General features: G+C 43.7%; 1 protein-coding gene across 2 annotated transcripts in view; it reads right to left on the bottom strand.

Annotated features, from left to right (window-relative positions):
- kremen1 (kringle containing transmembrane protein 1) overlaps window positions 1–14,454 on the bottom strand; it is a 60,834-nt gene extending 46,380 nt beyond the window's left edge. For both annotated transcript variants that reach the window (XM_048243736.1, XM_048243735.1), the window contains exon 1: window positions 14,214–14,454. In XM_048243736.1, the coding sequence (XP_048099693.1) occupies window positions 14,214–14,289 (76 nt within the window). In that variant the 5' untranslated portion in view covers window positions 14,290–14,454. The remainder of the gene's footprint in view (window positions 1–14,213) is intronic.
- Between the last annotated feature and the right edge of the window lie 11,488 nt (window positions 14,455–25,942).

Genomic DNA, 25,942 nt, shown 5'->3' on the forward strand with positions numbered 1-25,942 from the left:
TGACTCCTGGTGTGTGTGTGTGTGTGTGTGTGTGTGTGTGTGTGTGTGTGTGTGTGTGTGTGTGTTGTGTTGTTCCGTGACTTTGAAAGCAGAGAAAGAGAGGACAGAAGACCTCCCTCAAATGCTCTTGCTCAATTTCAGAGGTCTGCGCTTTGGAATGTCCCACACACACTTGTCTCTTTCTCTCTCTCTCTCTGGATCTCTCTCTCACACACTCTCTCTCTCACACACACACACACACTCGCACTTCCCCTGACGAGTGACAGCGCTGAGTCGTACTGGATGAGGCGTGCACTTGGGGGAAGAACGCTAGCCCCCCCTTGATGTGTGACTGTTCCTCAGATGACATTTAAAAAATGGCAGTTTTTTTAAGAACCAAAAACAGCTCCAGGTCAATTAGTTTTGATTAAAAATGGTTACAGAAGATGTGCCATCGGATTCTGGCGGTTGTCTTTGCGATCCGGCAGCTAGCCAGAAATTAGGATTGGGTATCGTTTGGGTTTTATCCGATACCGGTGCTAAATCGATACTTTTAAAACGGTGCCGGGGCCGAAACGGTGCCTGAACCGGTTGGTTACTTTGTTTTTACAATAAAATGGTCTAAAACATGAATTGCTTTTTTTATTGATAAGACAAATTTGAACTTGAAATTGAACTGTTATATTCAATGTACTATCAATATCTCATTGCTCCTACGCATAATACATTTAAATGTTAAAACAGCTTGCCATGGATGCACACACAAACTGAGCTCTGCTTTCAAGTTTACCCAGTGTAGGCGGTTTGCCATAAGTATGTTAAAACCGCTTGCCATAGAACTGCCAGTCATGGACGGCATTTGCTTTGGGGCAGCCATGGCCTACTGGTTAGCGCTTCGGACCTGTTACCGGAGGGTTGCCGGTTCGAACCCCGACCAGTAGGCACGGCTGAAGTGCCCTTGAACAAGGCACCTAACCCCTCATTGCTCCCTGAGCGCTGCTGTTGATGCAGGATTAGTGTGTGTTTCACCTCACTGTGTGTACACTTTGTGCTGTGTGTTTCACTAATTCATGGATTGGGATAAATGCAGAGACCAAATTTCCCTCACGGGATCAAAAGAGTATTTATACCTATATACTTCCCAAATGCTTCAAGAAATTTCATGTCTTAACCCATAACACGCAATAGTTTTGAACATTTTAGGTTACATGTTGGTGTTGAAGTGTTTAGATTCCCAGCGCTAGTAGGCATTTTAACAGCAACTATGGCTATGCGCTAACACCAGTCAGCTGAGTTTAATTAGCGATAACGTGCAGAGATGGTTCCGTAGCCTCTTTGACAGCTCAGTGACATCAGGTATGTAACCTACATATTTATGTTTTTGCCAGCTAACTTTTAACATGATCTTTATATTCATTGTGATGCTATATGGGCCTCATGCACATGAAAGATTAATATCATGCCATTATGTTGTTTAGAACACACCGTGAAATACAGTTTTCACCTTACAACTTTGCTGATAACATTTCAAATAATTGCCAGTTAGCGCATTAGAAGGGATATTGTGTAACGTACACTGTTGTATACTTTTCCTTGTGTGTAGTTAGGCCCACTGCTAGATTTTGACAGGAGCTTGTGATGTCGCTTTAAAGTAAGCTACTTGGGCTCACGCAAGCTGTCAAACACTGTCCACTCGCCTATGTGGTGCACCCCTCTGGTTCCAGTGTTTATGTTAGCTAACTGTATCTGGATGTGCGGCTATCAGAGCAAGACGTTAGAGATGGCGCATGACATGCAGTGATGCCTCATATATATATATATATTTAAACGCGATTTAAGCACTGAAATGAGGCACCGAAATCCATGTTATTATTCGATGCAGTTACTTCCGTTTGCGTCGGCACCGGTGCCATATTAGAACTGTGTTTCGGTGCCCAGCCCTACCAGAGATCCATGGGCCTTGCCTGAATACAACTGACAGGCGTCCAGAGAACAGAGATAAGAGAGAGAGAAAGCAAAAGATAGAAATCGAGAGAGAGACAGAGAGAGAGAGAGAGAGAGAGAAAAAAAAGAGGCCTGGGTACACAAACAACCACCATCTGGGTTCAATGACCTAACAGCAGGCTTGTAAGAGTGGCATGCATGTCTTCACACATCACAGAGGGAGTGAGGGTGTTTTGTTTTGTCTAGCTATCTCCATAAACGATGAATACAACTATTGGCAAAGTTCATGCAATCTGCATTCTTCTGCCACGGCCATTGCAATTCCTCCTTTGATCTCACCCTGCCTTTGGAAAGTTTCTTTATTTTGTTGACTTTTTGTGCCATGCCCGGTTAATGCACTTGATGTTATCTTTGGTTTATCTGACATCACCTTGCAAACATTTTTGAAAAAGCCATGTGACCACAGGCACCTTTCTGCACTTTTGACATTCTTTTTTTGTGACATTAGATTCACTGATAGGCTTATCGTCTCTTGGTTGCTCCGACTGCTAACATGGCTTTTTAGTATTAGTATAGTATAGTATAGTATATATACTCTTTTGATCCCGTGAGGGAAATTTGGTCTCTGCATTTATCCCAATCTGTGAATTAGTGAAACACAAACAGCACACAGTGAACACACAGTGAGGTGAAGCACACACTAATCCCAGCGCAGTGAGCTGTCTGCAACAACAGTGGCACTCGGGGAGCAGTGAGGGGTTAGGTGCCTTGCTCAAGGGCACTGCAGCCGTGCCTACTGGTCGGGGGTTCGAACCGGCAACCCTCCGGTTACAAGTCCGAAGCGCTAACCAGTAGGCCACGGCTGCCCCTAGCTAACCCCCTTTTGGGTCATTCTATGAAACAGGTGCCTTTTCCACATTTTCAAAATTTTCATCAAAAGTAAACTTCTTTTCAATTTATCCATAGCATTAAAGGCTGCCCCCGTTTGTGACCACAGAGTAAGAGCAATGTGTGTGTGCATGTGTTTGTGTTGCAAAACACTACAATGCACACACACACACACACACACACACACACACACACACACACACACACACACACACACACAGACACACACAGACACACACACACATACACGCACACAACCCACACAGGTTCTAGATGACTGAAAGCATAAGTTAGTGCTGATACCAAGCGGTGAACAGGAACCTAGCTCTGCAAACCTGCTCCTGTTTGGCATGGGGAAGAAATAGAACCAATGAGGATCCTGCGACCTGCTGGGGGATGCTGCAGGGAAGAACCCAGCAGGTTCCGGTCAGTGGTGAGCAGACGGGGAGATGAGGAGGGTAGATGTGGTAAAGGAAAAGGTGGTGGTGGTGGTGGTGTTGGGGGGGTCCTTGGGTTCTTGGGAACCGGGCTCAATTACAAAGATATACTGAGGGTCTTGTGGCTTTAGTTACATGGCCCCAGCCGCCTGTGACCAGCCTCTCTTTTACAGCCACCAAACATCTAAGAGCCTGCTGTTATTCACACAGGGGATAAGGGAGGTCAGTTAGTGTCCACTCAGTGCTTCGATTACAGCCCAGTGAATATTAAATATCCATCACACCACTTGGAAAAAAAGGACAATGAATGACTAGAAAAGAAAAAAGAAAAAAACTTGTGATACAACCTAGAGAACAAAACCTCAACAGAAGCACAAAGGACGTGCAAAAGAGAAGTCGACACTCTGTTCTGTTGCTGAATAATACAACATTCTGGTCTTTCTGTCTAGATATAAACTGACAGGCTGAAAGGATTTAAAACTCTCCATCATCTCACAAGAGATGAGTACGAGGATCCGTGAAAACAAGAGCATGCAAAGTGCTGTGGGAGATTATCCAAAAGACAGTAGAAGAGAGACACCAAGAAAGATGCAGACAAATCTAGAGGAGAGAGAGAAACTGCAATGGTTCTGAGAGGTGTTTACAGAGATTTGAATTCCACACCAACTGCCAATGTAACTGCCGGAAGCTTCTATGAGCCTTGATTCCTGTGCCACGTCCTAAGAAGCACCTTGGTGGCCGACGTGCTACCCCCCGGCTCGCCTCCGATCTCACTGGGCGGTCACGCGCGTCTCGACTCAACTTCTTTAACGAGAGAGAGAGAGAGAGAGAGAGAGAGAGGTAGAGAAAGAGAGAGGGAGAACGAGGGAAGGCAACAATTTGCTCCCTCAGCCACAGAGCGGTTTTGAACTTAAGACAGAGGAAGTAGGGCGGAACACAGCCTTTTATTTTGAGAGTGTGTTTTTCTTTTCTTCTTTTTTTTAGTTCTCCCACTTTTTCTCTCTCTCCCTCTCTCCCCACCTCTCCCCCCATTCCTCTCTGTTTGGAAGACAGGGACCAAGTGGATTAGGACCAAAGACAACTGTCACAAAACACTGCTGTACAAAGTTCACAGGGCAGGTCATGTCCCACACAGTAGCAATTCAATATTGCAATTATGATATTGGTTATATGGCTCCCAAAAGAGCAACTCAGTGAAATTACCACATAAATACATGTTGGCCTCGAAAATGCACAAATTTGCTCTGGTCAAATCCGGAATGTTGAAACACTCACTCCAGATGTCGTGTTGTTCGTGGTCTCTATTTGCTGTTTCATGTCAGACAGACACCACCTAATAGATAAGTGTTCACTTTTACAGTATCCTTACAATTTCCCTACTCCTACAGAAGGTCTGCCAATGATAATATTCTCTGAGGCCTTTAGCTTGGATTACAAGGGGATGATTGGGGTCAGGAGCAAAACGCGATCCCTCAAAATGTTCTCGGTTGAGCTCCACGTCACACAGAGACAGAGTTAATGCTGATGACAGCTGACAACCTGAAACTAAATACAACCCCTGTTCGACCGAAAAAAGAAAACAGACCGTCAGAAGAAAATATACTTTTTATGTGAAAATTAAAAATGGCAATAGCGGCGGAATTATAAATCTGCAATAGCGCCGCAATTTTTTCGGGAGCAATTTTCATTCATCAACAAGTCAAAGCAAGCACATGTTCTGAAGCAAGTCAGTACGCTAATGCTAATATGCAAAAAATCCCAGAACTATTATTTGATTCCATTTCATATGCAGTTTGAATAACCCTTCAGGGCTTCAGAGTTGATGTGCATTTCTAGCAAACAAGTGAAATTGCATTCTGATAATGGAAACAACTGTTTGCGCTGCACCTGATAAGCATCATCAAATGTGAAGAGGGAGGCTTTTTCATTAAGTTTGTTGCATATCTGAGCAAATGCCTCCAGCCGGAAGAAATGTTTGAGCCCAGGGGATGAATCAAGCAATCGGCGCAGGGAACGTGCCCGCACAAATGTCATAAATGACATTCAAATAGAAAATGTCAAAGTAAATAGGACGACTTGTGAGCTCTGCCCAAGCACAATAGCACTGCAATGAGAGTGTGGGTTGCAGAGAAAGGATGAGAAATATGGATGAGAAACAAAAGGTCTGAAATAACGAGTGACAAAATAGTGTGTGTGTGTGTGTGTGTGTGTGTGTGTGTGTGTGTGTGTGTGTGTGTCTGACATGAACAGGGATAAAAACTAAGCTTCATTTAGGCTCTAAAGGGACAATGTTTTATGGAAGAAAACACGCACACACACACACACACACACACACACACACACACACACACACACACACACACACTGATGAGATTTAACTTGATATTTGTCTTGGTTTACCATGACCTTTTCATCTGAGGCAAAATGGGAATGCCTCCTTTGAAGACTGTTTAGCATTTTAACTTTTGGCAGCTGGGAACGTGGCAGTTGGGAGCTTTCTTCTAAGTCTAGCTCTCTCTCTCTCTCACTCAAACACACACACACACATGCACACACACACACACACACACACACACACACACACACACACACACACACACACACACACACACACACACACAAACTATCTCTGTCACACACATCCACATACTACCTATGTTCCTTCACATACATCCATACCCACACACACACACACACACACACACACACACACACACACAAAATATCTCTGTCACAAACACACAGCACTGTTTGATAAGCACTGCACCACACAGCTGCTTGACAGTTTAATTTGACATTGTTCAAACGTGCCCCCACCCCCCGCACACCCCCCATTTCAGATCAAAATGGACTGAAGGAGCAAACCTGACACTGACTGAGTTCCCCCAAGATCTCTCCTTCTCCCAGCTGAAACCTTTTACATAACTGTAACATCTGTCACGTCAGATCCACTCACATCACCCCTGAGACACACACCAACACATACACACACACACACACACACACACACACACACACACACACACACACACACACACACACACACACACACACACACACACACACACACACAGGCTACTGCTCATTTCATTCCATACGACCCCTAAAGCCGGCCAACAGGCAATGTCACGTCAGGCTGCTAGGGTGGAGGAGACAGGTGGAGGAGTCAGGTGGCTGGGGGAGTCGGTGAGGTGGGGTCACGACTGAGTCGGCAGGTGATCCCGGATCTGCCCACAATCCGCTCGAAATCAGAGGTGCGTTCAAATGAGTGTTTTTTCACTTGCCTTGAGTTCTCCACAAACATTTGAAGATAGATGCAGAGACTGAGGAGATAGTTCTCAATGGGCTTAAACATATGGACATACGGATTAAGGGTTCCATTTGTATTGAATTCAGAATGTTTACACAAAAACATTGAGATTTAAAAGTTCAAAGAAAACCTGATTGCCTTGAACAGTAATTTCTGTTTTCCAAATTTGAATGTGCCTCAGATCTCCACTCCCAATCCACTAAGACCAGGGAGTAGAACACACCAGACACACAGGGTTCGTGGAAACCCCCAAACAAGCATGCCAGGCGCATCGCGGAAACAATCAAGTGCCCCCACAGTAACGGCCACCACAGACTTGTGGCCGAGGGAACCTTTAGATGCTGAGAAGGCTGTGGGGGCAGTGGAGGTCTGGCAGAAAGCCTGCTTGGAATGGCCAACCCAGAGGATTGTGGCCCTGGGAAGACTGCAGATCCTGACGAGGCTGTGAAGACCTGTGCAGGCAGGGGAGTCTAATGGCCTTTGGAGGCTAGTTGGCCCATGGGGCTGGGTAGGCTGTAGCCTGTGGAGGCTAGGAAGCCTGTGGAGGCTGTGAAGGCTTATGGCCAGAGAAGGGGAGGCTGGGGCCGCTAGGCCTGGGGAAGCTGGGGAGGTTGCTGGGGAGGCTGTAGTCAGTGAAGGCTAGGGAGCCTGTGGAAGTTTGTCTGGCGGAAGGGCTGCTGCTGGCTGGCAGGGTGCTGCCCCCTCTGGCCCTCCCCTCCTCTCCTCCACTGGCCCAGCAGGAAGCCACACACCGAGGTCAACACAGAGCCACTGGCCCCATGCCCACTATGCAGCCTTTATAGCCACAGCCAGCACAGTACTGGCTACTGCCCCAACAGACTGCCCCGTGAGAGACAGCGTCTGTAGTTCACTTTTTGATGTCTGCTTTTTATTTGGTGCAACCATCACACAGTACACATAGTGTCGACACAGTAGTGTTGAAACATTAGGCAAGTGTTTGCACTGAAATAACAGAGTGCAAGCGATCAGTGTGCTCCAGCTCCCTCTCTTTATCTGTGTTTTATTCTTTCTCTCTGTCTCTATCTCCCCCTCTCCCTCTATACTGCTCTCTCACTATCTGTCTGGCCTATATGTCTCTCTCGTCCCCTTTTTGATCTGTACCTGCTTCTCTTCTTCCTCTTTCTGTTCTTCTTTTTCTTTCCTCCTCTATCAATCATGCACTCCTTCACTCCCCTTTTTTCTCTCTTTTTCTCTCTCCTCTCTTCTTCCACTCTCTAGCTACCTCTTCCCTTCTCTCCATCCATCTCTCTCACTCTCCCTACTTCCCTCTATCTCTCATTCCCCCATTCTTCCGTTCACATAATAAAATAAAGAGGCTGAATGACGCCCCCCTCCCTCACATAGCGACGCGTGTTTGTGTTTCAGGACCTGATGCGCGCTGGGGGCTTTCGAGTCGAGACACGCTGGGGATGGTTTTTTTTTGTTCTTTTTGAAGAACAGTTTTAAAACAGCAGACACTCTCACACTCCCTTTGTTCTCCCGGGTAAACTTCCTGAACTTCCCCACCACCAGCAGCAACACCACCACCACCACCACCAGCAGCAGACCAGCAGACCGTTCAGTCGGTTCTGTGCAGTTGGCTTTTGCACATTCATCTGTGTGCCCAAGTTCAGGTTCTGGGTGTTTTATGTTCTATATGTCCATCCTCCATCCTCTGGCATTGCACAGGGGAGGGATATATAAGGGCTGCATGTGGGCAGCGAGATGACAGAGAGTGTGGGTGTTACAGAGGGACCACGTTCCAACAGTTCAGTTGGCTCCCGTGCCCAGATGGCTGTGCCCAACCATGTCCAGTCTTCTACACGGACATCGGGCACACACACACACACACACACACACACACACACACACACACACATACAGCATATATCACAGATGTGTCTTATCCACCACAGGCAATAGGTGCCACCGTAGAGAGTGAACCTGGGGCATGGGGAGAACAAACTGTCAGACAAAGATTTTTGAGTGCGCACGCAGAATAGATAACTAGAGAAATGTCAGGACAAATTTAGCCAAACAATATGCTGGATTAATGCTCCCTTTAACACTATTCTATTCTACTGCTGAGGAGACAGACTTATCTAGGGTCCTTGCAGAGTCTTGCAGACAGTATGAATGGATGCAGATATGGTTTGGCCTGTGCATTACAGTAGGGGACAGTGCAGCCAGTGTGTGTGTGTGTGTGTGTGTGTGTGTGTGTGTGTGTGTGAGAGAGAGAGAGAGAGAGAGAGAGAGAGAGAGAGACTGTCTGCTACAAAGAAGCCATGGTCTGCTTTGGCACAAAGACAGGGCCACATTGGAGCTGAGTGTGTCCCCTCCTTCATCTTACATCCCCCAACACACACACACACACACACACACACACACACAGATATATATATACACACACACACACTCAGCAGCAGTAACTTTTTGTAGGATCCACATGCATTCCTTAAAAGTCTTAAATGTTTTCTCGAATGCCACAGCTTTTCTCTCTTCTTCTCCTTCTCTCTCTCTCTCTCTCTCTTTAACTCTCTTTACCCCTCTCCCTCTCTCTAACTCTCTTCTCCCCTCTCTCTCTCTCCCTTCCTTCTTTCATGCTGTAAGTGGCTGATCAGTTTTATGCACAGGTGCAAAAGTGTCAGCTAAATGAATCAATGTAAGTGTCCATGTTAAAAATGAGAGGGCGGAGAGCAATGCAGAGACCCAAAGAGTCACATAAAGACTCAAAAAGGACTTAGACAAAGAGCAAGATATACGATGATAGAGGGAGAGAGAGTCAGAAAGAGCCAGAGAGAGAGAAAGAGTGACAGATTCATTTTGAAATTAAAAGGGATACAGAGAAATACTGATGGTAATAAAAAAACAGAGTGAGAAAGAGAGAGATACAGAGAGAGAGATAGAGAGAAGCACATGAGAGAAAGAGAAAGAGAGATAAAAGAGAGAGAGAGAGAGATGATAAAGACACAGGCTTGACACCTGGGCGAGGGGTTAGACAAGAGGAGAACAGGCCCCAGGGCTTGAGTCCTGTGTTCTGTGTTCTGACCCCTTTAAACTCCAGAAGGAACATGGGAGGTTTATAAAGTCTCCAGATGGCTTGCTGCAGAATGCAAACACACACACACACACACACACACACACACACACACACACACACACACAAACAAACACACACTCACGTGTAGGCATTCGAGCACACACACATACACAAACACAGACGCACACTGTTCCCCTCTCTTTCTCACTCATTCTGAATGGTTCAGGGCAAAGAGGCCCTCTCAAACCTCAGGGGCCAGAAAATCGGAAACATTTACAATCACGGATCCCAGCTACCACCACCACCACCACACACACACACACAAACCTTAACAAAGACACAGCCATGTCTATTCATCTGATCATACTGATGTGATGTCTGTGATACACATGTGCAGACAGACACACAGAGCACACACACACCCAGCAAATAAGAACCCATTAACCTGTTGAGGAGTACGGTCACAAATATGTGATCAGATGCAGGTGGGCCCCTGGGAGTACGATCACAAATATGTGATTAGAACGTTTTCGAAAAAGGTTCTACTGTATACCATGACGCAACAATTACCTTCAGGGACTTTTCTGCCAAGAACACTGAAACTAGAACGTTCGCGTAGAATTCTAGAAGGTGCCAGGAAAATAATTCACTCTCTGGGGAATGGCATTGTCTTAAAGAATTCACTCCTCAACAGGTTAAATACCTCTGTTGCTCCAGGGCAAGCGAGAGGGTCTGTGTGTGTATGTATGTATGTGTGTGTGTATGTATGTGTGTGTGTGTGTGTGTGTGTGTGTGTGTGTGTGTGTGTGTGTAGGGGGGGCGCATGAGACAGCACATCAAACAGCCCAAAGGAGGAGGTGTCTAATCCTGTTACACACCTGGTCTGGCCCTGGTGCAGGCCCTGGTCTGGTCTGGTGTGTGTTGTGTGGTGTGTGTTGTGTGTTGTGTGATGTGTGATGTGTGTTGTGTGATGTGTGTTGTGTGATGTGTGTTGTGTGTTGTGTGATGTGTGTTGTGTGATGTGTGTTGTGTGTTATGTGATGTGTGTTGTGTGTTGTGTGGTGTGTGATGTGTGATGTGTGTTGTGTGTTGTGTGGTGTGTGATGTGTGATGTGTGTTGTGTTTTGTGTGTTGTGTGATGCGTGTTGTGTGATGTGTGTTGTGTGATGTGTGTTGTGTGATATGTGATGTGTGATGTGTGTTGTGTGTTGTGTGATGTGTGTTGTGTGATGTGTGTTGTGTGTTGTGTGATGTGTGTTGTGTGATGTGTGTTGTGTGGTGTGTGATGTGTGTTGTGTGGTGTGTGTTGTGTGGTGTGTGTTGTGTGGTGTGTAGGGTGAGGAGCGGAGGTGAGGGGAGATGCACTTGACAGACGGAGTCCAGGCTGCGTGTGTGTTTAATGGCGGAGAGCCTCAGAGGGAAGGAGGGAAGAGCAGAGCTTTTAAAAGGAGGAGAAGAGGTGCAGGAGCAGGGAAGAGCAGAGCATCAATCAAACAGTGTTTTCCCCCCAACGTATTGCTGAACTCTTCTTAGAATACAGTCAACTCCTGGGTCACAGGAAACACTTTCCTCTCCCCCTGAAGTCATGCGCCAGGTTAATACAGTAGAGTAGTCCTCAAACAATTTCAGGCACTTGTTTCGAGGTGTTCATAAAAATTTAGACAAATAGAGACGACATTTTATAACCTTTTACAAGCAGTGAATGAATTATCAACTCGTTTAACAGTCAGAACCACAAGAGGCCGCAGGCAGCCATGTTTACAATGGAAACATCCTATTTCAATATGAGAACATACCGTACCGGAGGAACACAAGTTTGGCATATGGTGACAGCTGGTTCAAACAGTCTTCCCATTTAGAAAGAAGCAAATGATAAAAAAAATCCCATTATATATCCGGCTATGTAATTGGCCATTGTGCTGCCATGTCATCTGAATCCCTGAGCAAACATCTCCGTCGGTGGAGAGTCATGGTAATAATAATAATAATAATAATAATAATATGTTTTATTTATATAGTGCCTTTCTCAAACTCAATGTCGCTTTACAGAGTCAAAGCAAAACAAAACAAGTGGAGGGGAAAACTGGTACCGAGGGGGCAGGTGGCACCACTCAGCTGGCCCCTGTGTTAGGGCCAGATCAGACCAGGCTGCAGCGTAATGACAAGCCCCGAAAGCCATCATTACCACTTCTGCTCTTTCACTAGGTAGCTCACTCACACAGGCCGGATTCCTCCAGCAGCCAGGCTGGGCACAATTACAGGCCAGTCCTGACAACGGATGACTGAGGTCGGCTAATCGGGCATCAACAAATACGGATCTACGCCAGATCTGAATTGGAGGTATTCCTGAGGTAGCTGTGTGAATTTCCCCTAGGGATCAATAAAGTATCTATCTATCTATCTATCTATCTATCTATGGGATGCTGTTAAGAGAGTTGTGTGCTTGGGACATTGTGTAGAAGCACTTATATGTGGTGGTGTTTTCCAAGCGCAGGGTCACATGAAAACAAAAAAGCATGAAGAAATTTAACCAGATGCAGTATGCTATAAAATTACATTTCAGTTCACCTCACACAAAAGCCTCTCTCCTGAATGTCACTGCAACCACGGGACTGCTCTGAATGTCACTGCAACTGAGTAGGGACAATAAGAACCAAAATGACTGCAGATTGCCCGGGTGCATTCCATATCACACAGTCACTGCAAGATTGGAAAACAGCCACATTCTCCCAAGAGTGATTTCCATTCACTTTCAGTGTGAGCATGATGCCGAGTCATTGACGCTGGGCCACTGAATGCCAAAAACAGCAGTGACAACCACAAGAGCTGACGTATGAGGACAGCACAGGAGCCCTGCCGTCGGTTTCGATGACACGCTCCAAAACCACAATCACCATAGTGCATGGCAGGTGCATGAAATCATTGGTGCTCTGTCCCTTTGCTCACACACACGCACACACACACACACACACACACACACACACACACACACACACACACACACATATCTACTCACGCCACTCTAACCAGGTATTCAGAACAGCATGGACTCAACAGACCCAGAAACTAAACAGTCCAGTTGAGGTCTCAGATTTCTTGAGGACAATAGCCCAGAGAGGGCTGTAAAATTCTGCCATGCTGTTTAAAAAAGAGATAAAGGCCAGTGTAGATTTCATCTGAGCTGCCTCTACAGAGCTAGGGCGAATTAGCTGTGTGGCGATTCTGATGAGGAGAGATTATTCTTACACTGAAATGAACTGCAGACATAGCTACAGTACAAACCTGCAGTTAAAAGACCCAACCACTCAAGCTTATCCAGTATACAATAGGCTCTCTGATCATTCCCAATAGCCCAGGCCACTGATCAGGTAGAAAAGACATGATTACTCTGCAATGGCTAGACACACAGAACTCATGACTAGGCAGAACAGCAATGTTGTACCTGGCTCAGATTTTAACACCACCTATCCGCAAATAGAATCACCTGAAGGAATCATAAATTAGAGGTGCAATAAAATATATATATATATTTTTTTAAAACAGCTGAGCCTATTTATTCTTGGCATGTGCACCCTATAATATTTTACCAGTCTGGTGTAAAAAAATAATTCTGTCGAGATTTATTATAAATATTCAACACTTGGTCTCTGGTGCCTGAGAGCTTTAAATACGCTGTTAATACATAGGTACAGACGGCAATGCTTACGCAGTGCCCAGATGGCAAAACCTCTAATTTGATTCAGACCTTATAATTAAGAAACAAAAAATTAAAAAGGAAAGAACGAGGATGTGCTTTTAAAACTTGAAACACAACACAAATTACAGCATGAAAAGTTTGGTTTGTGTGGTCGTTATTAAACGAACAATTTCTTTCTTCTCTGAATGGGTTTCGTTTTTAAACGAAATCCGATTCCATATGTGTAATTTGGAAACACAGCTTCCCGCAGAGCCATCTCTTTTTCCCTGGGATGAAAAAAACAAAAAAAAGATGACAGCATGACTGGATCTCTGAGACTGAGTTACAGGAAACGTTTGATACTCTCTCTTCCAGTAGAGTAATGATGAAATCGTTAAAGTATTATGCATTTCACAATGCCTACAGAAGGATAAAGATGAATCCCAGAACATAAAACATCCGATGCTTTATGCTGATTGCCACCACACCATAACCTATTCCTTCAAAATGTCTACAATATTAAGTGTGCCCTGTCCAATGGCCAAAAATGCATGTAAGATACCATCTACTAATGCATGGATACATGCATTAAGTGGACTTACACACGTTAACAACGATGTAATAAGCAACTGACGTGATTACAGTGTATTTTTGTATGTCTACACGTACATTTTTCTGATGTAGTCAACGAGCTAACTATAATGTAAGGACTTCGTTTCAGCTCGACTTGGTACTTCATGCGTCTTCTGAAAATAAAATAATTTGGGATTTGACTTGTATTTCTATCTAACGTAGCGCATTAGTCTATCATTACGGTCAGGACCACGTTCCTTGGCGCTTTTGGTACATCTTGGACGCACAATCGTTCACATGCATCCCTATCCAAAACTCTCTAACTGTAAACACAAACATAGGCGCAAAGTTACTGACAAAACTTACCCGTTTCGAACTGGACCGAAGTTGTGGAGGACAGGAGCCCACCGAGAAGTAGCGCTGCGACTGTCAAAGAATCCATAGCTCTCCTTTGCCTACTACGACTGTCCGAGGAATGGTGTTGCGTGTTGCGTTCCCCTTTACAACTGGGCAAGAGCGATCGCAGGTGAGTCAGTTTGGATACAGCCACCGGAGCTGGTGCGGCTTGCTCTAATGAAGTCTCTGAACAGGCTTCCGTTAAGAGCGCCTGAACTTCAAGGCAAATGTGTGTTCTCCCGACTCAAGAGATAGTATGAAGTAGGGATCCTATTTCCAATCATGTGACAGGAAATCGGGGTAAGAGATTCAACCTGCAGCATCGCGCAAAGGACACGCCTAGTGTGGAGTTGGAGCAACTTGCAAGTAGTTATCATGTTTTTTTTTTTGCCCTGACAGCTTGCAATGTGCACGATGTGCAATGTATATTCAGACTTGTTGAAAGATGTCTCAGACTAATGTTCCCAAGTGTATGCTAAGTATGAGTATTTACGTTATGAAAGGCTATTTAACATTGCTTCCACATTGCAGTCGACTGAGTATATCAGCTTCACTAAGTTATGTTTATAATTAGGCAATTCTATAGGCTATTTAAATATTTTTGCACAACATAATTTTTCTGTGTCTAAACTTACCCACTAAAATAACCTGCTGTAAGTATGCTAAAAAATAGGCTGTATGAAATGTGGTTTCTCTTCGATGTGTTTGTCATCAAATAGAAGAGAATTCCAAATCTCAGAGAAACAGAAGATTCACCCATCATTTTACTCGGGGGTAATTTGTTAACTGGACACCTCGCGGTTTCGCGCTTGAATAGAAATGGTCCAAGCAGGCGCACTAAATGAGCTCCCCCTCCCGGAAAAGCGTCGTTATGATGGAGAACCCATTATCAACACGGGCAAGAAGAGAACCAGGGACACCTAGTTAAAATAGCACAGGCCACCACATGATGTCACTACCCACCAAAATCATAATTAGCGTTAAATCATCAGGGGACCGATAGCCCTTTGTCGGTCATCGTGTAGAGTAAATGACATACTGTATGGTATGGTGAAACTTTTCTAGCCAAAAAAGAGTTAGATGATAGCGTATTACTGCTTCAGTGTGTTTCAATGCACACAATGCAGTTAATTTATAACTTGGTTCCAGACTGATTGTTGTTCAGTCTGAAGTGGCGCATGTTTGAATGGGCACATGCACACGTTTAGAGCGATTAGATTTTTAAAAAGGAAGTTGACTTATTTATTCTAAATAATTTAGACACAAAGGACGCACCTCAGACAGAGCAGTTAAACTAAGAAACTCGTCTATCATTTATAGGATTGAACAGAAAATCCTTATGGTGTGATCTAGTCAACCATACAAAATAAAACACAGACATACTGTATTATCTTCCCTCAAAACACATCTCATCTGGAAAATATAACACCAGAAATGGCAAAAACAACCAAACACCTTAATCCTTCTTGATGGGTCATAAATTTGGCCTTGAGGTAATGCTCTCTAAAAAGTAACTGCATCAAGGCATCAAAACCTAAAAACCACACCAGAGCTGAACCACAGGCTTTAACCAGAGATGATGTAGGCCTGGGTCATATCTCAAAATATAGGCTGTGGTGGAGGTAGGTAGAGTTCAGGGCAACCTTCATCCCCGGAGAATACTTTAGGAGGATAATAATGGCACAGTTTCACAATGAACAAATATGCAAATAAATAAAATACTATATATATGCTATACTATATGTTATATATATTATTATAAGTAGATAGGCTACATAAGAGGTAGAGAATGTATTGAAAGAGGTACATGAGCTGAGTGACATTTCTGTATCAGGGAAGAAGCCATCTACTTCCACCAGGGTAACAATACCCTTACGAAGAACCCCTTGCAGTGCCCACATATGGCAGGGGCAGTTAGCGATACTGAAGAAAGATAATTGATATTTGAACTCAACAGCCAAAAAAATACACCTCTTTCTTCAGTGGTCTTGATAATGTGATTGCCTCCCCCCCGCCCACCCCACCCCACCCCATCCTACCGTCCAGAGCACCAGCATTAACAGCCTTTGTGTTTGTTTGGCTTTGTTGTGGGTATGGGTACACCCCTGTGTTTGTTTCCCATTTTCAGAACCAGGGCTTTGTACAAATGCCAGATTGTTTTCAGCAGAATCACTAATTACTCCTTTAAGGATGGTCAAGAGAGACCAAGGATGAGGTAAGCAAATGTTAAAACATGAAGTGCATTCACTTCTTGTCCTACTGTACATAAACTAATGGGTCACAAAGAACTGCTGGTAATCTAAGGCAACATCAGATGACAATTAATCACTATGATAAGTGCTATACTACATAGCAGTGAAGAACATTTCAAGATTGAGGAAGTCACCTTAAAGGACCAGTATGTAGGAAATAATGGAAAATAAATTGTAACCATTCCAAAAATTATCACCATTATGTCGTCAGAGCAGGCCCGTCGCTAGAAGGCAAGCAAACCAAGCAATTGCTTGGGGCCCCGAGCTGGCCAGGGGCCCCAAGACAACGACTGGTTAAAAATAAAATGCAACGACAAACTGTGAGCACCCCTTTGATAGTCAATGCAGTAAAGTGCAACGACACTGTTATCGGGTAATACCGGGATCCCCTCAAGGGGGCCCTCTCAGTAGTCGCTGACAGCAGCCAGCCAGCCAGGTTTGTGGTCTCTGCTACTGCCGCGAAAATATAAAACCTCGGCAGTCATAATGAAGCGGAGTTATGCGTCCAGAAGCCAGAAGAGAAAGGAAGAGGATGACAAGAAAAAACAAGATAGTGGTAAGTGCTAAATTACACTGGATAAAATAGCTCTACTTGTCTTGTACAAATGGTGTAATGTCGCAGCAGGAAGGCTAGCCTAGCAAAAATGTTTATGTTAACCACGTGCCTGACGGCCCATGCTGCTTGTAACAAACTAGAACAGTTAGCTTAACTTTTTTTTTTCCGAACGGATGGAATATGGTTACATAATGGATAAGGAAGACGAGATCTGTTCCAGAATCACTGTTTATCGTGATTTAATGACATAACATTGCTATAGCTTTGTAATAGGTTTTGATGAAAGTGGCATAGCTTCTCTGCTATACTAACTATTCGACCGTGATAATCTATTTACCAAATGGGGTTAGGAAAACCACACAATAAATTTCGCGGCATCAAAGCAGACTGGAACATTCATGTCTAGTAGCCTAGTATTCATGCGCCAGCTGTTTACTGTCTTTAAAGCATCAGGTGCTCTTCTGTCTAATTCATTTTAAACAGCAGAATGCTTAAATGCTATGTTAAGCTACAAGTAGGCCTAGGTCAATGTATAACATTAGCTTGGGATGTTTTTACAGTAAGCATTGGTAGTTGTGAAAGCAGCTGCATCCCTTCTAAATATCAAAATATGGAAATGCAGACATATCTTTTCTTTCTCCCTCAAGGTGCTTTGCTTAAATTTCTCAGGCCTCAGGCTCTTCCTAAGGATACCTCCACTGATGAAGATGGCCTGAAAGGTTAATCTTATGTGTGTGTGTGTGTGTGTGTGTGTACTTGTATTCATGTTGGATTTTTAAATTGCTATACAACCTGCACTCTTTATAGTTTGAACAATGCATCCTGCATAAGATGGCAGTGTTTTATTTTCTCACTTTGTGAGAACTGAAAAATGTTAATGTGTGTGTGTGTGTGTGTGTTTAAGTATGTTGGATTTAGTTATTGTGCACTTTTTTCATTTATATTGGATTTTATCCAATATAAATGAAGAAGTGTTTTTGCAAATGTTCAAAACTAATACACAGTATATATATGCAACTGCGGTATTGCACTGTCAAAATTTTGTATTTATATAAGCTGTGGGTGAACTTAAACTGTATGGCTATGCGGTGGTTCCTGTACGCTTTGCGTGCGGTGGGGGGGCCTCCATGTCCATTTTGCTTGGGGCCCCCAAATTCCTTGAAACGGCCCTGCGTCAGAGAGTAAGGAAACACAATGAATTGAAGTAATGGCTTATTTGACAACATTACTATAACCCGTAAAACCCCGTAAAACCTGTATAAACGATTAATTCTAGATTAGCGTATTAATAATGGATTAATAAAAAGTCCTCCTATTTGTGTTGCCAGATTAGCAAAGACCAACTGTCAACACCTGTGTTGTCATAAACGAGTAGCCTATGAGAGGCAGGCACATTTTCAAAATTAAAACCAGAAACCAATTAAGTGGACATCAGAGGAGCCTTCCTGAGATAGCGACGTCTTCGTCAAACGAAGAATATCAAGTCTGACGCAGAGCTGGCCATATTTCTCCACAACAGGTAGCCTAGGCTAAACTTCATCTGCATCGCTAACTTCAGCTAAATATGTTACGTTGGTTGGAGAGGTATTTTTTGTTTCCGTAATGTGTAGCTGGGTCATGGTTGGAGAAACGTTAAAGCAGCTGCAGAAAAACGTCAGCTAATTCTTCATTACATCTGACAAGGCTCACGTCTAGGTAGTCTTGAGAACGTTCACCATGCAGTGTTTTGATTTTGGCCTATAGAACGTTCGGTAACAATCCTACAAACCGATCCTTTAATCTTAAGTATGTTTTCAGGATAGATGTGGGGTCCTAAAAAGTCTAAAATTTAATCAGTGTTGGGGAAGTTACTTTTAAAAAGTAGTGTTTGCTCGTTACTCATTACTTCTCAAAAAAGTAACCAGTTACTTTACTTAGTTACCCTCTATGGAAAGTAACTTTTTACGTTATTCGTTACTTATACATTACTTTTATGTTGCTCGACTTTGGGCAGAACCCAATATCTGTTCCTAAATGTGTAGGCCTACATAAAGTTCTACTATGGAGGACATAACAGGTATTTCTTTTGTGCTCTTTATTATAAAAAATGCCACAAACAGAGCACTTGACAAGAAAACATTGGGCTTATAGGCTTCAACACCACCACTAAAGCCCTATGAAACAATATCAAATAACATAGCCTCCATACATCTTGGGCATATAGGTGAACGCAAAATATATGAGGGCTTATTTTATAGCCTTATACTCTTTCATTAAACAGGCGCTCCTCCGAAATTTGGTGCAAAGCTAGTGCAAATCGTATCAATAGGCTGGCAGTTGAGTTAACGGCAGTAGACAAAATCAGGGGACAGTGTAAGCTAGGCTACAACTAACACTCACATTCCTCCCCTTAGTTTCAACGAGTTCGAAGTAATGTGAATAGGCTACCTCCATCCCTCAGAAGTTGGCGCTGGCTGCGTCTCGCTTGCTATGATTGCTCTTCATTGCCACCAGCCTCTGTCACTTACCGTGTGGAGCTATAATTGCACTTCATGCTACCAGCCTCTGTTACGTAGGCTGCCGTGTGGAGCTTGTGCCTATTGCGCAAGCGCGCAGCTGAGAAAGCAGCGTCACTGTCAAATCTGTCCCTGGGAAAAGTAACATTGCGTAGATATGAAAAAGGAACTAAGTTACGTTACCAAATTTTTAGTAGTAACGCGTTACACTACTTTTTACTTGAAAAAGTAGTTACGTTACTGTAACTCGTTACTTTGTAACGCGTTACACACAACACTGAATTTAAAACTATGAATTTTAGGCCTTAATTCTTAAATACATACAATACATATATGTGCCATGTGTAAGAATTGAGGTAAAAATATCCAAAAAATGAGCTACACGCATCAAAAGAATGAGAAGAAATAAGGGCGATGATGTCATTAAAAAAATGGCAAGGTATAGTGCTGCAGAGATATCAACCAGAATTAGCATGCTAAATTACTAGCCACAGCCCGACAGGTGTCATAATACCAGCTTCGGCCATGGGAGGCGGTATGCGGGCAACATAACCGCCAGCCAAACTGCAATACACGTTTCTCGGTTGTTACTCTAGGGTAGACCAACTCACTTTCTGGAGGTATACTGCCTCCATCTTTTATGGAATGTGAGGTATGAATTGATTTTTTGGCGGATATTACACATGGCACCTTTAAAATCATTAAAATACATTAATATTCTTAAATACATTCAAATATTGCACACTAAGTGTTTTACATTTACGTACAGGTCTTAAATACATGTATAGGTTTTAAATACCTTTACGTCTTAATTTGTTACCAGTCATTTATAGCCACTTCTACTGAACATTTTTGTTCTGCATACATTTTAGTTGTTAGATATTGTGGTTTATTGACTCAACAGTATATACTTATCATGATGTAATAAAACAACAAACAAAATCAACATGGAACTGAACTGACCCAGATCATATTGAATTTATCGCAGTACATTATTTATTTTGTTTGTAATTATTGGACTTCTTTGTATTTATTGCCAGTATGGGTGTGAACTCATAATTGCCTTGAAGAGGTCTTAAAAAAGCATAAATGTAACTAGTTGAAACCTGCAGAAACTCTGGTACAGATTATTCTCCTTCCGTGTGAAATCCAAAGCAATAGATCAAGTGTATACTGATGGAAAAGCACTCGGCACAGAGAGGCTGATGTTTAGAAGATGATGTATTGCACTGACTGAACAACAAAAGACAAAGAAGATATAAGGACCTTACGTACATTTCCAAAAACAAACTTTTTCAAACATTTCAGGCTTAGGCCATCCTCAGTATTTTCTCTTTGAAAACAAAACATATTGTCAAGCTGTTTGTCAAGCAGAGATTGATGAATTAAAATGTGTGAAAAAAAATGTATTCATTTGGTGAGAATGTGTTAGAAATGGCATGAAACCACAGCCCAAAGGCATACCGTGTCTGAACCTGTTACATGCCTTCATCTGTGATGTTCTGAAGTGACACTATCCCTGTTCAATGTCACAGATATGAGCTACACCAAGCGATGGAAAACACTTAGCTGATAACGGTAAGTTCACAGATTTAATCACCAGTGAGTGTGCATACAGTAGGTACCTTACCTGTTTCATCGGTCCCCTGGTGTCTCTGTATGAGTGTCTTGTAAATGACGAAAATCCTGAACTGTATATCAGCTAACCTAGTTTAATTCTTTCCATATGTCTCAGTACTGCGCATAAATACAGAGTAAGAATTGTATACACAGTATGTATACAATTTCAATTTCATAAACCGTATTGGCATGATAAATGTCATTATTCATATTGGCAAAGCATTTAAAAAGGTGTGTAACAAACGCAGTTAAAGACAAATAGAAACTCATGTCTTTTACTGTAAATAAGGGGAAAACATCACTGATGCTGATGTTGACAGATCACTCAATGGCCTGTTAGTAAGGCAACGGTGTTGTGGTTGCCTATAGATGCTAATGAGATTCCACCTATCCAGTGATCCAAATAAAGTACCCAACCCAACACACACATCACATAGACCCACTAATTCAGGCATATATCTTTGTCACTTTTGTTATGCCCCCCCAGACAGATGAACCCAAAATGATCCGAATGCTACCTTGAGCATGTCTCTTCTAAGGTCCGACCCCTAATCTCTTAATCACTGTAGTTACAGCCATAATGTCTTCTGCGACTAGATGATTCACAGCAGTTACACATCAGTTGAAAGGAGCATTTCAGCAGCCACAACACAGGCACTGCCTTGTCTGCGCTTGCAGAGTTGGGAGATTCCGTGAATCGACACTGATTTGTGTCGAGCAGTGGCTGGTCTTGTTGTCAACAGGCATCTCTTAGTCTGCCTTGCCTGCATTCCCTTACAAACAGGAGGAAGATCTCATCTTGCTGATCTATCTCTGGGAGAATTAATTTTGAGAGGAGCCTGGTGGATTCTCCCTCAAGCACTAGGAGATCTGCAGAAATTCACAAACACACACAAACACACATAAACATACACACATACTATCTCACACCCTGACACACACATACACATACAGACACACACACACACACAGATACACACACAGCCCTTAAGCATCATATTCATTCAAAAGCTTAAAGATTAAAGTGAGCCACTTCACATATCCCACCTGTACTGATTCACCCCCACACACACACACACACACACACACACATTCATATACACATACCATCTCACTCTGACACACAGTTTCTCACACACTGACAAACACACACGCACACACACAAGCATGCACACATACACACACAGCCCTTAAGCATTATACTCATTCAAAACCTGAAAGATTAAAGTCAACCACTTCACATACCCCACCTGTACTGATTCAACATCTACCCCCCCCCCCCCCACCACCACCACCACCCCCATTCCACTCACCCACCTACCCTGACTCAGACCCCCAGTTGGAGAGGGCCCTGTAATTACAGCCCAGTGTGGTCACAGGAGGAATGCTGCGGTGTAATCAAGTGACTCCCCACCTTCTCTTTTCATCTCTACAAGCCACAGCACAGCTCAACCCAGCACAGCTCAACACAGCATAGCCCAGCTCAACCCAGCACAGCACAACTCAACCCAGCACAGCACAACTTAACCCAGCTCAGTACAGCTCAACCCAGCACAACTCAACCCACCTCAGCACAGCTCAACCCAGCACAGCACAACTCAACCCAGCTCAGCACAGCTCAACCCAGCCCAGCTTAACCCAGCCCAGCACAGCTCAACCCAGCACAGCACAGCTCAACCCAGCACAGCACAACTCAACCCACATTCACACCTGCCACAGGGAGTGCTGGAGCGTCGTCTCCAGTGCTAGGAGAGAAAAGGGAGGAAGCAAGAAGGGGAAGGGGGGAAACAGTCAACCTGTCGAAGAGAGAGAGAGAGATGCTATAACCTGGTTAGATGGCCAGCCTGACTGCCTGCTGTTGCAGTGCTGAAGTATTATCTGCTGCTAATATTATTTTGTATTAAACCGCAGTAGCAAGACAGGACATACAGTAGTGGCCCTGGCAGCACTAATACGTTCAGAGGAACTGGTTTTGGTAATGATAGACAGGGCTGCCAAAGGCAACTAACTCCTCAAACACATTTCCCCTTTGAAGCTCATTGAGGCAACTGAAAATCTAGCGTGCAGGCATTCCTCCCATTCTTCGCCTCAGTACGTGATCGTTTCTCTCTCTCTCTCTCTCTCTCTCTCTCTCTCTCCCTCCCTCAGTTGTTGCTGTTTTATGACTGATTCCTGGGATTACTTCTCCGCCTAAACAAAGCCCAAACTATAATGAGCCACAATGCAGTCCTGCTGGAACTAAATCACTCTTGTTATCAATGACAATATCACCATTGATATTTATGACTAAAGAAAGTATGAGTGCTTTCTGATTAACCGTATTTATGCATTATTTTCCCCATAAGCACGTGCCAGAACATAATATCCCCAGGAAGGCTTCCAAAGGGATGTATTTTAATGAGACCAGAGTAGTATTTACAACATCAAACAAAATTGATTTGTCTGGTACCATAATATCAGATAATAATTCCTTAAAACCAGATCAGATATGAAGTCAGTTGCTATTACTGCTAACAGAAATATTCTTCAGTTCACTTTTTCACTCTGGCCTTTTCTGAGGCAGATCACTTTCCTTCTACATGCTTGCTTTGGGGGGATTCAGGCCTTGGGTTCTTCAAAGCACCTTGCCTTAAGAACATGACTGCACAATGAAAGCTCAGTCATGTGTCATGTTCCCACTGAATGGATTTATGTGTCATTTTACAAGTAGCACCTTTAAGGACTGTTGCTTAGATCTTAGTGTTCTGTTTAGATGATTGAAAAATCTGCTTCAGAAAATCATAAGAGATAACGACAAAACAATAGTGCTCTGACCCCCTTTTTGAGAAGGGGTCTGCTGAATGTACGTTGGGCACTTGACTTAATCTCTTGAGGGCACAATTAAATCTCTGCCAGTTCAGTTTTATTCCCACTGAGGCAAACCATGTTTGGGTGGACCATTGGGTACTGTGCACCCCCCCACACACACACACATAAACAGACCATGGTGTTCCTCTCTGGAAGCATTTAAGGGGATGGTGGCCGGGTGCCATGATGACACCCGACGTTCTTTCCTCCCTGGAGAATTTTTTAGGCATCGCCACCACCACAAGCATCCTTCCTCCTCCTCCTCCTCCTCCTCCTCCTCTGCAGTAAGCTGCCTGTGCTACACTGTGTGGTGTTCCCCTCTATTCCGCTCCGCTCCAGAGACTGCCTCCGGTCTCATACACACACACACACACACTGCACACAAACCACATGGGCCCACATGACAGCAGAGCTCAGAGCTCACAGCAGTCAGACTCCCCACAGCCTGATAGGAAACATACTTTGCCAGTGGACTTTGTGGACTGTGTGTGTGTGTATGTGTGTGTGTGTGTGTGTAATTGTGATTATGTGTGTGTGTGCACATGTGTAATTGGGATTGTGTGTTTGCCTGAATGTATATTTTTGTGCGTGAGTGACTGCTATTTGTTCGCCTGTTATGTCTGTGTGTCATTGTGTCGGACTGTACGTTTGTTGTGTGCTGTGGTATGCATGTGTGTATTATTTTGTGTGTATGTGTGTGTGTTTGTGTGTGTGTGTGTGTGAGAGAGAGAGGGAGAGAGTAACACAGAGGGAGAGAGAAAGAGACAAAGAGACAGTGTGTGTTTGTAGTAACCTCAACCTCTAACTTAACTAACTAAACTTAAAACTTTCACTTTATAGCAGGAAGTGAGAAACCGTGTTAAGGAGAGTGTTGGCGTCAGTCAGGAAACTTCTGTTTAAATCAGTCTTCCAAGAACAGAGGCAGCCGGTCCAAAGCAAGCAGATCAATACACGCCCTAATCAGTCATTCATTACCAGAGCTGCAGCTGATCTGCCTAAGGAATTTTTGTCTGTCATTTCTTTGAATTAGGTATGTTAAGGCATGCTGCAAAACTTCAGAAAGAGGATCAACCCAGCCAAGCTGTCCAGCTTCGCAGCTGAGACAGAATAGGCCTGGCTTGGAGAAGGCCCGGGCGCCTTCAGACTGTTGTTATGATTATTCTGTCAATAAATAGGATTGAGTGGAATTGAATGTTCTTTGCCACAAGGGCACATATCCCTGAGGTGAATTTGAGTTGTTTTGTAGTTGTTGTACCAGGAGAAAGAGGTACTGTATTGAACACATTCAAATCAAGAGAAGATCTCCGTACGTAAGGGTGTATTCAAGACACAACTCAAATCCAACACACAGCCCCCCTTTAAAAAGTCCCCCCATGTTTCATCACCCTTAAATCTCTCTCCCTAAGCATCCCCTCCCCTCTCTCTGCAGACAGTAGCCCCTCTCTCTCTCTCACACACACACACACACACACACACACACACACACACACACACACACATGTACATCCCACCCCCCGGGCCCACTGAGCTAACCACAACCAGATATCACACTGTGCTCAAAGCCCCTTTCTGCCTCTCTTGTGCTCCAACCACAAGCCCTGCGTAATGAAGATGGATTCTCCTGTTAATTACGCTTAGCAGACAGAGGATTACCGGCTAGAGGACACGCAGGAGAGGTAAACTTGAATGGATTGGCAATACAGGAACAGCCAGTATTTATGTCCGTGCTTATCATGTCATCAGCACACATGGCAATGCATTCAACTCATAATGTCAGTTAGCTCATAATATCCACCCAGTATATCTGCCATGTCTCATATCACAAGGCTTCTTCAACTTTACAGCACCAGATTTACATTGGATATGCATCAGATTTATTCAAACACTTAGATGTATTGTTTCTTTCTTTAAAAATGTAATTGAAAACAA

This window comes from Alosa alosa, chromosome 5 (genome assembly GCF_017589495.1).
Source record: "Alosa alosa isolate M-15738 ecotype Scorff River chromosome 5, AALO_Geno_1.1, whole genome shotgun sequence".
Classification (NCBI taxonomy): Eukaryota; Metazoa; Chordata; class Actinopteri; order Clupeiformes; family Clupeidae; genus Alosa; species Alosa alosa.